The sequence below is a fragment of the Spinacia oleracea genome, chromosome 6, assembly GCF_020520425.1.
Source record: "Spinacia oleracea cultivar Varoflay chromosome 6, BTI_SOV_V1, whole genome shotgun sequence".
In the NCBI taxonomy this organism is placed as follows: domain Eukaryota; kingdom Viridiplantae; phylum Streptophyta; class Magnoliopsida; order Caryophyllales; family Amaranthaceae; genus Spinacia; species Spinacia oleracea.
In genome coordinates, this window is record NC_079492.1 from 47,404,915 (window position 1) to 47,420,745 (window position 15,831).

A 15,831-nucleotide genomic window follows, 5' to 3' on the forward strand; every position below is an offset into this window, starting at 1 on the left:
AATTGGATTCAAGTTATAACTCATTTCATTTCATTTTTAAATGGTTTTAAACTAGTTTAATTGGGCCCGTGTAAACTTTGGGTCAGGTAATTTTGGTTTCGGATCTGGTCATTTCAATCTCATTTAGATTATGGGACAATTATTATCAGGTAATTAGCTAGTTGTTATAGATTGTTTTTCATATAGTGTTCGGCCTTATCAATTTGTAACAGGTCATTATTTAGATCAAATCATTGTTAGATCACTTGCTCACTTCGATCAATTGCAATTTTCAATTATGATTATAAAAATGACTTAATTACGAAAAGGATTAAAATCGTTTATTAATTATCCATAATTCCATATATAACCGAGGATGAAAATAATAAATGCATAAGTGATAAACTGATTGTTGTTAGCGGCATGGAGTAATAGACCGGTTCAAGTTGAAGTTCGGTTGGGTATAGGTCATCTCAGACTCAATTTTTTTACGGGTTAAACCAAGTCAATGAAGCTCAAATATAAATCACTTGACAAATAGGGTCAGTTTTTAACATCAAAATACACAATTAGTTATGCAAAATTAAGGGACATCCAGGTACATACGTGTTTTGTTTTGTTTCCAAAGGACAAAAGTCACAAAATTTCAACAAAATACGCGCGTGGTTTTAAAAGTTGGCGTTTTAGGTTAGGGGGTGGGTCCAAACAAGAGGAAAGTTAGAGGATGGCCATGTTTAAACAAATTTGATGTTAAATAAATTAAGAAACAATGCCATATTGCCATACCTCTCCAACTAGCAATTTTGGCCATACTATAACGGCCAATTGCTTAATCATGTGATTATTATGTTCTTCATTTTGGAATAAAAGGTTATCAAATATAAGTACACTTGTTAAACGAATGCCAATAGAATATAACTGTTTATTGATAAGTAATACTTTATCAGCTTTATATGACTATGTCAATAGAATGTTAGAGCAACAATAAGGAGAGACTCTTATTTAGGTGATTCTTAATCTCTTTTCTATGTTACCTAAGCATAAACTCAAAATAAGAATCTTTTCCTAAAAATTGTAGAATGGCCAACTCTTAACACTACCTCTTATTCACTCTTATCCTATATTTGTATTTTATTTTCATGCACAAAGAATGATGTGGCACTAGCTAGTTCTTTCAGAAATTTCTCTTACCATCTCCAAATAAAAGACTTCCATTACCTACTTAAGAGCTAGGTCTTATTTTTTCTCTCCCCTAAAGACTCACCTAAGAACTCCCCCTTATTCATGCTCTAACTCTTTATTGATAAGTAATACTCGTCCGCTTTTTTATATGATAAATAATAGAATGAACTGTTTATTGATAAATAATACTCCCTCCAGTTTTTTATATGATTACACTTTAATTTTGTGGTCAAACTTTATAAACCTTTACCGTAAATTCTAACTAAGCACTTAATTTGTCACGATGTATATTGTCAAAGTATAAAATTTAATTTTTCCAAATTAAGAATTGAACACATTAAACAATCAAAATTATGTATTGACAAATTGTGGCAATCAAAGCGGAATTCAAAACACAGGAAGTAACAATTACTCTTATCAAAACTTTGTTTCGAACAAAACACTCGAGATTCATTCACAATATCACCCGAAAGCCAAAGGCCTTTGAATATGAATATTCTGCTGAGATTACTGCAGCTGATGAATGCAGAAGAATTTTTTATATAACTTCAACAATTGCTTTCTTAAATACCTCAACAAAACTCCCTAAACATCACATTTTGTGAGTTCTCTTGACAAAAAATAACGAATTTTACGAAGTTACAAAATACAGTCAAGTAATTCCATGATGTCAAGGTCCAGAGTTAAAACCTGCATTACCATTTACCATATTGATGGGTTCTCCTCAGCCGAATATGCAGCTTGTCCTCTTCTCCTGCTGCTACCTACAAAAGACTTGAAGTATAAGCTTCACAACCACTTATTGACTTGTTTAGCAAAACTAATACTCGATCCAAAAGAAAATCTACAAATTCAACAGCTTGAGCAATGTGTACCCACATTTTTCGAAGTAGTGCTGCCATGCAGACCGTTATCTTCAGGATGAGTCAATCTCCAAGAAAAATAGAATCATAAGGGATTCAATTTGCAAGTTCACGCAAATTGCTAGATAAACAACAAATGCTTATTGATTCTGACCCCACAAATGCTTCGGCTTAAATAACAGATGACTTAGATTCTGACCCCACAAATGCTTCAGTTGCAGATGCCACGAGACTGTATACGATCACAGGGAAGAAGAAATGTGGAGGACTCAATTCATATCTCTCTAATATACTTCATATGTAATACAGAGATACACATCACATCCAACATTTCTCTAGGAAGCCAGCTATGCTTTGGCATGATTAAATAAATGGAATAATGCTCAGGCATCTACTTTCTTCACCAAATACCAAGTTCAAAGACTTCAGTTGCATGTTGATCATGTACTTCAGATCCAAAAACAAGGATTATATTGATTTTCAACAGATTTTGATGATTTCGACAACACTTGTCGAGTTGAATGTTGATCTGGATGATAATTTTTACAGAAATAGTCAGAAAACTGCCCGTCAACTGGTCCTCCTCTCAAGCAGAGAAGAGACAATCTTTCCAAAAGAACCAAACCTGATAACAGAAATGAAGTAAGTGGCATTTAGAAAAGATAAAAACAAAATGCTATATTTTTGGCCCCACCTCTTCTCCGAAATAACTAAAAAGAAATAAATACATACACAAATAAGCACGGAAAATAACACATAAAACCATATATGCAGCTTCATATTCAATTCGTCTACTAGAGTAAAAGTGCATATGTGAACATAAATGAATTTCAAACTTCAAAGCATTATGGCCAGTTAGTTATACGTCTACATCATCACTTTTCCCATGTCAAGTGTCATTCTTGCCCAACAATACTTGGGTTTTGAAGCAGTCACCTCACAACCTCCCCCACTTGAAGAGCAGTTAAACTTGGAACTCATTAACATTAGTCTCTACATAATAACATAAAAGTACGGAACGTTTGGAGATCTCATATTAGAAAGTCGAAAGGCTGGGAACTTGTACATAAGTAGGACAGATCAGGTTTCACAATAACTCTACGGAAACGATAAAGTTCCCATCAGATGACCAGATCTGGTTTCACAGAATACTCTAAAGGTTACCTTTAAGCCTTCCTGTTTGATAAATAAAAATTACCCAGCATGCCTAGCCCGAAGGGGGAGACAACTCTCTTCATTTCATTCCCTCATTTTCTAACAACGGATAACTAACAACCAGGCTGAAAAATATTGAAAACAAAAGTAAACATGAATAGAAAGGTGCCTACCTGAAAAGGTAGTGGCTTCCCCAGGCTCTTTATCCGACATTTTTTACCCTCAATCAACATAATTTTTCCCGAGCAGGTGTACTGAAAAGAGAAACCAATTTTCAGCAGGCACAGAAGAAAGAGCAACCACTTGTTAGTGAATTATCATGTATTTGTGTACACAAGCAGCTTGGATAGAGGGCATAGAAAGAAACAGGGCCGAAGGGCAAAGGGATAGACAACAAGAGTTATTTCACGAACTCAAACAAATCTTCTAGCCATTAAAATTAACAACATAGGTCAAACTGTCGAAGTCAACCATTTAAGTCTGAGCTCCCAGCAGAGACACATTATATACCTTGAAAGAGCAACAGAAAAATCAGCCCTCCTCTGACAAATCCCCGATCTTGCTCTTCCCGAATCATCTACAGACCCTGGCCTTGTAAAATGCGCTATTCCTGCACCATGAGAATGTAATAGCACGTTTACCCATAAGAAGTATTGAAAGATTTTAAAACCTGTAGAACACGTCTCAATTTACTGTCCCCAACTTCCTCTAAATACACGTGAAATACAGAAATAACATATTTAGAAATTTTGGTGCTGCCGTTTTAACATGAACAATTGTACTGGTGATAAAGAACATTAGAAAATCATATGTTAGATAAATAATACACTTTTGGTGGTAAACACCATCAGAAAATCTGATGGTTAATTGTTATCAAACTGGAGAACTCCTACAATCTTCATTTCAAATTACTTGCTCCTTTAGCCTCACTCATTTTTTGGGTTTGTTTTGTAATGCTCGTTGCATGAAAATACTAGTGGGGTATAATTTGCCACTTAAAAGTGCTAATGAAATGTTGTCTATCATTCTACAAAACCAATGCAACAATCACCAAATCCATAAATCTTGCTAACCTAAAACAATGAGAATTCCGTAATTAAATGCATTACTCTGTATATAATGTTTTCTTTTACAATTCCAATGTGTAGTGAACTTCTGTCAACCCACTCTAGTGATAAAGCATTAATTGCTGTTAAATCGTTCTTATGAATGGGCAAAAAATTTAAACAAAAAGCCCTCAATCCCTCATCCATCCAGTGACTCCAGTCAGAAACCGGCAATTGAACAGATAAACATTAAAAGCAACAATTGAACAGATAAACATTAAAAGCAACATACCAGCAAAGCTGACAGCCAAAAATATCTCGTATGGACAAGGAAACTTTATGAATATGGAGCTGCTTTGACATTTAGTATACCTGTCAGAAAAAGAGAACCCTTAGTGTGTGACATAGTTATGCGTAGTTAGTAGCATGTCGATGTTCTATATTCCTATTCATTGTGCTTGCAGATCTGATACTAATCACAGTCACATATTCTTGAAACCAAATGCTTAATGTCAAGGATATAAGTAAAAAAGTTCTTCTGAACTACCAAGAAGATGCTTATCCAGCTGTCTCAATTTCACATGCAAATGTTAATCAAAGGACACATTGTCAAAATTTAGATTTACAGAACTTACAAGAAATATACACAAATTTCCACCAGCTTCGATGCTCAACCATTGAGCTTTGACAGAAACTGGTCAAGATTGTATTCTTCAGTGTATTGTGATTGATCCCAGAGGTCTTCAAGACCATTAAGAATGGCTTTCAATCCTTTACCGCTTCCAGACGCTTTTTTATTTTCATTTGAATTGCCATCAGAGTTCTTCATTTTAAAGCCTCCCTTTCTGGAGTTCTCAGCAGGTGTGAAAAGGTCTAGGAGCTGATCTGTGTTCATCGTTTTCAAGCTGGCATTATCTGAATTGATAACAGAATTAGCAACTGAAACTTTGAATTTTTGAAGGCTCATAACTTTCTCTTCCAGAGTTCCCCGCATGATGAGACGATGGACATTGACTACTTTCTTTTGACCAAGCCTGTGTGCTCTATCCATTGCCTGGAGATCTCGCATCGGATTCCAATCATGCTCCATAAAGATAAGAGTGTCAGCTGATGTCAAATTCAAACCAAGCCCACCGACATGTGTTGTAAGCAGCAATACATCAATGGTAGGATCAGAATTGAAAGCTTTGACTATATCAAAACGCTTTTCTGTATGAACAGATCCATCCAAGCGCAAATACGCCACATTCCTCATATGGGCACGGAACAAATCTCTTTCTATTATGTCCAACAAAGCCTTGTGCTGAGCAAATATCAGAACTCTATGCTGACCAAAATTAATCATGCTCTCAGAGTTTGATGTATCCACACCTATGCCACACTCTTCCAATATCTCCTGAAGAGCAATCAATTTAGGAGAGTGGTGAATTTTATGTAGTTCAGAAATAATATCAGAATTTCCAGGGAGGAGATCTGACAAGATATATCTCAGTGAATCAACAGCTTCCACACTAGCTACTAACAGCGGATGACTGCAAAGTTTGAGCAGGTACTGTAGTGCCTGGAAGATATGTGATGATGCTTTAGGTGCAACTTTTTCATCTTTAGTCTCTTTGGAGTCATCCAGATTGACTATACTTGAAATTTCCTTTTTAGCATGAGAGCCTGAAAACTGCTCATAAAGTTTCAACTGAACAGGGCTGAGGTCACAATATCTGTCCTGTATGATTTTCTCTGGAAGATCAGATAGGACTTCGTCTTTTGTTCGTCGGAGCAAGAATGGCATGACCTGCTTGTGCAGTGCTTCCATAGCTAAAGCGCCTGCTTCAGCATCCTTGGCAGAACATTTCGGATCTCTCGCAGCTAACAGAGGCTTTCCATATGTAGCTTGAAATTGTCTATCTGATCCAAGAAAACCAGGCATCAAAAAATCAAAAAGGGACCACAAATCCAGAATGTTATTTTGGATTGGAGTCCCACTGAGTATAAGACGGTTTTGGGCTTTCAACTGTTTCACAGCAGCAGTAATTTTAGACCTGGCATTTTTTATAACATGCCCCTCATCCAAGATGCAATAATTCCACCAAAGCTGCCCAAAAAAATCTACATCTTTACGCACAACATCATATGAAGTTATAATGACATTATGCTTGTTGAAGAGACTTCTAATGGAAATTCGTTCCTCAGCAGAGCCAACATACTGAAGAGTACTGACAACAGAAGGATCGATAAACTTCTCTATCTCATACGCCCAATGACCAACAAGGGTTGACGGGCAAACAATTAATGAAGGAGGCTGCTCTTTGCCGTTATTTATCACGCGATGTTCGGCTACATCTGATGCAACAATTGCAGAGGCTTGAAGGGTTTTACCAAGCCCCATATCATCACATAAGATGCCATGCAATTTAAAACGCCGAAGGAAAGCTAGCCAATTGATGCCTTCCTGTTGGTATCTCCTTAAGGTAACCTTTAACTCAGTAAAAAGTTTATAGTCATCGATGCTAGAGTTATCAAGTAGCTGCTCCAAGAACTTTGCGTCCTCTTTGTCGCGTAACAGGCTTTCATTGATTCCAGTAGGCGGAGGAAGGCCACGTGCCAAAGGAAGAAGAGGCACCAGTGCAGCAAAACTTCGTGTCACACTCTGCCTCACAGAAGCATCAGAATCACTCATGCACCTAAGAAGAGGGACAACTAACAAGGGGGCATATGGGACCAGTTCCATCCCTAGTCCTTGGACTAGCAGACCAATAAGCATACCGGCTCCTTGTCTTGCAGGAACAGATGCTGTATCACCTAACATAGGCACGGCATTCTCAACCACAGACGCCATCACACTTACTATCACGGACTTTGCCATTGTAGTAATACATCTGGAAGCAGCTAATCTAACAGCAACATGTGAATGACTAACACATCTGAAAATGCACGGGAGGAGAGTGAGCAGTTTTTGCTTTAATGCATCATCTAGCAAAGGGGCAATTGAGCGCACCAACTGTATGTTGTTTATCAAAAGTTGAGGATCCTTAACAGATTCAATTGCTACTGTAATCTTTTTCTCTTCAGCAGGAACTTCCCCTTGCAGATCAACGGGCTTAAGAACTTCTGATAGACATTCCCATAACTTGGGAATTTTGTCAAACAAAGAAGCCCCAAATTTTTTACACAAGTGCTTAAGGGCAAGTTCAGCTCCTCGTCTGCTGATGAAACCTTCAACCTTTGATCTATCTTCACCACTAGGTGCAGAACGGCCCCTAGACCTCTGATTTACACTCATGCTTCTACATAGAAGGAGTTCCTGCTCTTCAATAACTTCCATTGATGTTATGATTCCTACTTGAGGTGTCTCAGAGGGATCTAAGCAGGTTAAACTACAAAGATTCTTGACCAATTTTTCATTTGGACTGGGTTTACGTGCAATGCAATCATCAATAAGCTCAGCAAGAGCCTCGGCGGCCTTCTGTTGCAGTATTTCCTCTTGTTCTCTTTTAAGAGAAGCCATTAGGGGTAAAATAATTGGATTAAGCCTTTTAGGAAGATTTGAAATCCATACAATTGCAGCAGCCATTAAAGAAGAAACAGTAACATGCAGATTGCTTTGTACACACTTCAAATACCCAGTAGTTGTCAGTAATCGCTGTTTTGAGGACTCCACATCATCTAAAATAAGCTTTTCTGCAGGACTATCTACCGAGCTGTCATAGCTAGGCAGCACAACTTTCAGAGCGAAGTCCACTGCGTCATCCATCCCCAAGTTACCAAGGTCAATATTAGTAGTCAACAAAAGATCCTTCAACATTCCACAGGATTCAACAACATGAAGCAAGTGACTGGCTTCACTGTGCATCTTGGAGTATGTTCTTGACAGCTCAGCATAAGGTAAAGATGAATCTTTTGTTGGCAAAGAAGGATCAGTACAGGCCAACAAATCCAACAACCAATTCTTAAATTGTTCAAAAAGAGCAGAATTAACTCCCTGTGCTGGTGAAATTTCCCCATTTTTAACTTCCTTGAACCAGGAAATCAGAACCATCGAAGATATCTGCCGCTGGACACCTGATAAAGAGGAAATATCTTTCCACAGTGGATCAGTTATATGGTTTATTGATGACTCTGGCCACTTTGAAGCAAGAACACCCAGAGCTGCTGCTGCCACTACTCGCGTGCGAGTTACAGACTTCTCTGAATCGGCACCAACAACTATCTTTAGAGAGGAACCAGAAGCATCGACACAGTCTTCTAGAATAGTCCCTTTTGCAGCCCCTACATTACCACTTCGGCCAGCATAATTGTCCATCTTTGCAGCCCGCATTTTTGCAGCAGTTACAAATTTTCTCTTCTGAGGTGGGGCAACAGGCCAGAACATCTTTGAGATATTCAATTCGGAGCCATAAGGTGTAGTAGCTAACTCCAACCAAGAGGTAATATGGGATTTTGCAGCAGTCACAAGATCCATAACAGGGCAATGAAGCAATAGCTTCCACACCCTCTCACTGCACAATAAAATATCTTCATTTGATTCCAGCAGCAAATTCTGGAAGACAATTTGAAGGGTATCGCCCAAAATTGAGGAAGGCCAGAAAGAACCAGCAGATGGCTCAGTAATGTGTCTTTTATATCGAGCTTCAAGCAGCCTTTCCAGCGTTCTGATGGCCGAATAACGAACCGATGAAATACTGTGTCTCATAAATGGCCATAACCGTGGAGCCAGAGCTGATAGCATATAAGGATTTTCGTTTGATGCTGGTAACTCCAACTCATCAATGTAAGACAAATCTTCATTGAGATCAAGTTCCTGAGGCCCCTGCAAGGTCAATGTGTCAAGCATATTTCCAGTCAACCCTGCATGAGTATAAATTTCTGCCAGAAGATTCATGACACTACTGGTAGACGGGCTAAGATCATCTAAATCAAGCAAAATATCCCATAACAGCATTACGATAGGATGCAACAGCTGGTTCATGTTAGCAACTATAGAAGATGCAGCAGGTATAAGAGCATCAGCAGCAACTGCTCTGACATCATCATCGGGGTCCTCCAGGCCACACTTACAAGCAGGTAGTACAAATCCAAGCAAATCAGACATCATCTCTTTCCGTACAGCAATCAGATATTTAATTCCCAACAGGCTGCCATGACGAATTTCCCATTCCGGTCTCTCCTGCATTTGCAATAAAATGTTCATAGTTTCGCGCACCAATTCAGGAGCCATGTATTTGAGCACAGCCCCTAACGCTTGAGCACATGTTTCTCTCACAGGAGCAACAACTTGATCTGAGACATAATCTCCAAAACGATCCAGAGACAGCACGCAAAGGAAGCATATAGCACAGTCTTGCAGAAATTCGCAATTTTTAAGCCACGAGTTCCTAGCTGATCCAACCAAGTTGATCAGCTCAAGATTCCCGCTAAGATTATCCATCATGTCTACCTTTCCCGCAATGCCCTTCTCCTCTGCAGTGTCAACTGACCCTAACATCAGGGAATCAGCACCATCACTAACACTTCTGGCCTCTAAAGCATCAGGTTCAGACTTCATTATTACAGAACCAATATTAACTTCAGATACAAAAGGGCTAGAAGCATTTTCTCCATTTTGCTCGGCCTTCACAGACATTTGCACAGAAGATGGTTCAATGCCTTCATGCTTCACCCTTTTAAAACTCTCCATAGAACCATCTTCTGAAACTTCCAAATTTAAGTCTATTTCCCTCTCCCTTTTCACGGGCAAATTCGCTTTCTCATTCGCACTTTCCGTTCCCTGACCACCGCGAGAGCTTGGGTCGTTCATAGACACGCCAGCATAAGCACCCTGATATGTCAAAATTTCCCTCAAGGCCATAATGCTCCCATGACGAACCTCCCAAACAGGATCAAACATATCAACAAGAAGCTGTTCAACATACCCATGAAACTGCCAATACCCATCTTCCTCTTGTTCCACACTATCCTCATCAGTAGCCGACTCGACCAAGCCTTTACCTGTACCACCACCTCCTACAAACGGCTCAGAACCACCAGCCGAAGCAACCACCACCTTCTGCGCACCTACAGTAACCCCACACCGTACATCATTCGAATTAACCTTTGCTTTCCGCTTCAAAAGGTTCAATTCTCTCGCACTCGGCCTCTGAGACCGAAACGCACGATACCCGCCTCTTTTCCTACTATAATCACTGGAGCTTTTTGAGGATTCCATAGGAAACATCACAAGATCCTCATCCCTAATCATATCACTCACATCCATAAACTGTTCACACATATCAAGCCCCAGTCTCCTACGTAGATTCTTCTTTTGCCTAGCCAATCGTTCTTTGGAATTCTTAGCATTATTATCATCATTTACATCATATTCTTGCCCCCCAGAAGCCAATAAAATCCCAAATTCCAATACTTTATTAATATCAAAACTACGAAACGACGAAATACTTGCCTCATTCTTCGGCTTCAGCTCCGGACACCCGAGCCCGGCCTCGGAAACCTTCCTCGCCGCGATACCAACAAGCTGTTCAATCGAAACCCGCTTCGAATTCTCAGCAATGGACCCAATCGCCTTGGCAGCAGCCACACGCGTGTCCCAATTACGACTCCTGAGATACTGCGACACCTTCCGCAGCAACGGATTCAGCTCCTGAGGGTAAGACCTAGCGATGTCCCCGATTTGCCTAGCTGCCGCGAATCGAGTCTGCTGAGTCGACCCGGTGTCGAGCAGAGTAAGGAGGCGATTGAGCCGCGAAGAGGACTGTTGTGGTTGCGGTTGTTGCTGTGGCTGAGATTGCGGTGGCGGAGCCTGCTGCGCCATGACATTACAGTTAATCCGAGGAGAGAGACAATGAGATTGAGATTATAAGGAAACCCTAAAAGGGGAAGAAATCTAGGGTTTAAGAAGGTGAAATTAGGGATCTGAAGATAGAAAAAGATAGCCGGAAAATGCGACATTGGAGAGTATATATAGAGAGAGAGGAGAGGGTTTGAAGGAAGAAGAGAGCTATGAATCCTCATTTTCTGTTGTCAATCGGATTTACGAAATACAAACCCCAAAGGAGGGGGCACCCCACCCCCAAAAATAAAATATTAATTAAATTAATTAATAATTTATGATAATGTGGATAATGGATTAATGGAGAAAATTTGTTTGTTAATGTAATTTGGGCCTCCCGTCAAAAAAAAAAGAAGATATAATTTGGGCTTGGGTTATACTGTTAAATGTTATGTACTCACTTCATATGGGCTTGACCCAAAAGGGCTCTAGACAAATATGTGGTACATTTTGCCGTTTTGGTAAAAGGGTGTCTTGGTGCAAATGAGCTGAGCCGGTCAATAAACTACTCGGGTTCGAGCTCGTTCATGTTCGTTCATTTATTAAACGAGTCGAGTTTGAACAACTTTTGAATCTCTCTTAATAAACGAGCTTGAACATGAACATAGGTATGCTCGTTCATTTAAGTTCACGAACAACTCGTTTATTAATGTAAGCTCGTTCATTTAAGTTCGTGAACAAGCTCGTCTAGTTATGTTATGTATCATAGGTATCATATGTACCATATACACGTTTTTAAAGTATAGATAAAATCATGTTTTTGACTTTTGACATCTATAATAGAATAAAAATATTTTTAAATAGAGTTATTCAGGAACTATGATGTCGCTTGAGGAGCTGAATATTTTGTAGGACATAATTTAATTTTTTATAATGTTATTCAGGATTGTTAATTTAAATTATTAGTTTGTTTATCAAATAAAGTAATGTACTTTAATCTTTATTATTAGATATGATTAAACTTGTGAGATTTTCAAGTGGTTAAACTCTAAACTCGTTTAAGAAAACTCGTTCATGAAAAAAGCTCGTTTATAAACTCAGTTCGACTAATAAATGAGCCATTCACGAACAGTTCGCAACACAAAATATCTTAAACGAACCGAGCTTGAATAGATTTTTGAGCTCGGTTGAAAGCTCGGGCACGAGCTCGTATAAGTTAAATGAACATCAACAAGGTAGTACTCGGCTTGGCTCGGCTCGTTTGCACCCCTATCACGAAGTAATGTTTTTGATTGGATTGGATTTCCACTTCGAAAACTTCACATCATCATGTAGTTCGAATTGGGGGGAGTGCACAAACCAGTCCGGACTGGAATAAGTCGGATTTAAGGCACCTGGTTCGGTCTTTGGGTCAAAAACTATTATTTTTAGATATTTGATCCGGTCCAAATCCTTTAAAATTCGGTTTTAGACTGGTGTTAGGAAGTTTTCTAAATTGTTGGACCTTTTTTTTATATTAAACAAAGGCGTTGAACAATAAGTTTTTATATTCATTTTCTCCTCTTTTTTATTATGTTCTGTAGATAAAAATAGAAATAAGTATACATCCGATCCAAATCAGTCTGGTCCTTATTTTGTACAATTTTTTTTCCGTCCAATCTGGGTTTCAGATCAATTTTTTTTTTGGCGCAGTTAAGGTTCGGCCTAAGCATAACTAGCCTGGTCTTTGTTTCTCGAATTTTCAAAAATTACGACCTTCAGTCCAGTTCGGATAAAGATCAATGAACTAGTTCAAATTTAGGGTCAACTACTAATAACTAATGTGTCGTTCTGTTCTGATATGAATTAAGGGTGCATTATCTTCACCTTAAAAAACATAATACGTTTCAAGTACGGTAAGTTCGTATAAGTCCCAACTAGGTTTATTAAGTTACAATGAGTTTCAATTAGGCCCATATAAGTTTATTATCTAAAACTGTACTCTATTGCAATAAGGAATTACAAGTCAATAAATTTCAATTAAATCCAATAAGTTTAACTAAGTTCATGAGTTTGAGGTAAAGAAAACACTCCCTTAAATGATTTTTAAGTTCTAAGTCGTTTGGTTGTGTTTGTGGTCAAGTACAGGAAGTTGGTCGATTTTTAGCCATGTCTTTTACAGGTTTGGTTTGATTATCCAGTAGGTGTTGGTCGATTAACTTCTGCCAAATCTACTTATTAATAAAGACTTGATCTGCTTTTGAAGTTATGTAAGTGCGAGGAGACAAAAACCTCATAACATGAGAAGTAAAACGAGCTCATCTAAAGTGTACTCCGATGTACCTAAGAATTATTAAAGTAAAATTTTAGTAACTTGGTCCTTAAACGGCGTGCCACAAGTTTGGGTTGCCAGCCCCCAGCCAAAATACTAAATCTGGCAAAAATTGGCCCAACCCACCAACCCAACCCGAACCCAACCCGACAATAAAGGGTTGGGTAAAGATTTTCAACCCGTTTAATTAAATGGGTAAACCTAACCCAACCTGTTTAATTAAATGGGTTGGGTCAGGTTGAAATTTTCAACCCGAAAACAACCCGCCTAACCCGTTTAAGTTCAAGCAAGTATGTAATATAGATTTGTAGAATGTTACTTGAAAGATTTTATTTCTCATTTTTCCTTCAACATTGAATAATTATTTGATGTTTTGATTCATGTCAAATACATATTGAAATGTTACTTTTTTCTATGAGATATGCCACAAAAAAATCACCTCGCAATTCTATAGTCAAGTCAATTTACACTTAAAATGGAAAAAAAATTTAACGGGTCAACTTCAGGTCAACCAGTTTATAGTTGGGTTGGGTTGGGTTGAAAACCTCAAACCGTTTAATTAAACAAGTCGAGTTCGGTTGGGAAAATCTCAACCCGTTTATAAATGGGTCGATCTGATTTCGACCCAACCCAACTCATTGCCAGCTCTACAAAATGCTGATTGAATTTGGTGGGTGGGGAGTAAAGTGGGAGGGGAGGGACTTGCGCTCTTTTCTTTTTACAAGGACATAACCGATTATCTTGTGAAGGAAAATGCCAATCAATGCTCTAGTATCGAAAAGAACTAGATTTTCATTTTTGATTGAAGGTTGTTGTAGAGAGATAAGCTCCAACTCTTCGAAGTGTGAGAAGTTTTTTATAAGTAAATGAAAATAATACTAACCGATAATTAAAAACATTAATGTCAACGACATACAATAACAATCGTTAAAGTTGAAGTGTTACGATTAGAAAGAAACAAAGGGAGTATCACGTATACGTTCATGTCAAATTACAAGGTAACTATTTTTGAGCTTGAGGGATTAGTTAAATATAATTGAAAGCCAAATAATGAAGTCTTGATCTAAGAGTTTGTTTCGGGGTTAAAACTATGGTATGAGCGTCGTTGGTGTCTTGAGATTCGGCCGCGTACGGTGCCTGCAAGATGAAATCCGGGCTAGGGGGGTCCCCAAGGCGGAGCCTCCTACGCTCAATTCAATACAATTTATGTATAAATTGAGAGTATTTTGGGGAGAGAGAGAGTAGGGTGGCTTCTCTAGGGTTAGAGAATGCCCCTTTTACCTTGCCCCTTGAGGGGTATATATAGTTCTCTATTGGGCCTTTGAGGCCTTATGAGTGATATTTGGCTTGAGTGGGTTTTAATGTATGAGGGTGTCGATTTTTCCCTCTTCTGGATGTGGCAAGCATATTAAGTAAACAGGGACTAACTGTGGGCGTTAGCCTCTTTTTACTAGTCTTTAAGAGTCGTCATTCAGTTTAAAAAAACTGACAAAACCCGGTTATCGTGACATGCCTAGAGTGCAAACATGTGTGATTCACGACGGCCATAGATTCCCTTGTGATCCTTGGCGTGGAGATCCCTCAACGTAACATCCAGCGGAGCAGAGATTGAGAGTTCGGGGGATGTTTACTAATACGGGGAGTGCCCAGCATTAGCCACGCGGGGCGGTCCTTACTAGTTCAATTGTGACGATGATGGGACATGCATTATGCTACATTACTACTCTTGATTGATTTTAATGCACATGTATTTACTAAACAAACGTCAAAAGCTGATTTAGATTGATTAAAGGGGCTTAACAATAAATCGGTTTGTCCAAGTATTAACTGATTTAGGCGTGAACAATATAATAAATTAAAGTTAGCAGATTTATATGGTGGGGAAAGCAATAAAAAGATAATTCACGTTACAGCAAAGCGTAGGCTTTACTGCGGTTCTCAAGAACACCTACCACTTGACTTTACTTGCTTTCCGTTTGGCTTTCGAACTTTCCGACTGACTAACTACAGGACAAGATTCTTCCTGAGTTTTGAGTATTTTGGGGCTTAGGATTGTGTTTAGGTTTCTGCAGCACTTCGACAGGATTCAACGATCAGGCGGTCGTGTGGGCAGGGTCTGCTTAACAATGTGTTAAATACGGCAGACACACAAATCGAGACTTAGAAAGATTCTGTCAATACTCAAGCTTAAGGGTTTAGAGTTGGAATTTTTGTGTCCTTTTCCGGTTTTCAAAGGCCCTATTTATAGCAAAATAGGCCAGAATAAGATAAATTTCGGAAAGAGAATTTTTGCACTCAGATCAGCTGAGCGTTAGAAAATTCCAGCGCTTGGATCAGGAGCGCTGGTTATTTCTAGCGCAGGCATTCTGAGCGCCAAATCTGCTTTATATGTCAGCTGGATAATTCTATCTTCTTGCGTGATTATATTAGAATCAAACTGTAGCGCTGAAATTAATCAGCGCTGGTGGTTTAAGCGCTGGAAATTTGTGACGCTTACCCTGCCAGCGCTGGAATTTTCCAGCGCTGGTGTTTTAC

At 38.8% G+C, this 15,831-nt stretch overlaps 1 protein-coding gene across 2 annotated transcripts; it reads right to left on the minus strand.

The window, feature by feature from the left end:
* Positions 1–1,681: 1,681 nt before the first annotated feature.
* Positions 1,682–11,238, minus strand: LOC110795672 (TATA-binding protein-associated factor BTAF1). Of its 2 annotated transcripts, none has more exons than XM_056830861.1 (6): positions 4,861–11,238; positions 4,518–4,597; positions 3,690–3,789; positions 3,353–3,433; positions 2,041–2,553; positions 1,682–1,925 (listed from the first exon to the last, which is right to left on the minus strand). In XM_056830861.1, the coding sequence occupies exon 1, from the start codon at positions 11,025–11,027 to the stop codon at positions 4,896–4,898; it is 6,132 nt and encodes a 2,043-aa protein (XP_056686839.1). In that variant the 5' UTR covers positions 11,028–11,238; the 3' UTR covers positions 1,682–1,925; positions 2,041–2,553; positions 3,353–3,433; positions 3,690–3,789; positions 4,518–4,597; positions 4,861–4,895. The 2 variants fall into 2 exon arrangements, with proteins under 2 accessions (XP_056686839.1, XP_021856382.1); XM_022000690.2 differs by having other exon boundaries at positions 2,041–2,649.
* Positions 11,239–15,831: the final 4,593 nt, after the last annotated feature.

What these genes read in the sequence shown, in the direction of transcription:
- LOC110795672 (XM_056830861.1), bottom strand. Translation starts at nt 11,027, where the DNA reads ATGGCGCAGCAGGCTCCGCCACCGCAATCTCAGCCACAGCAACAACCG.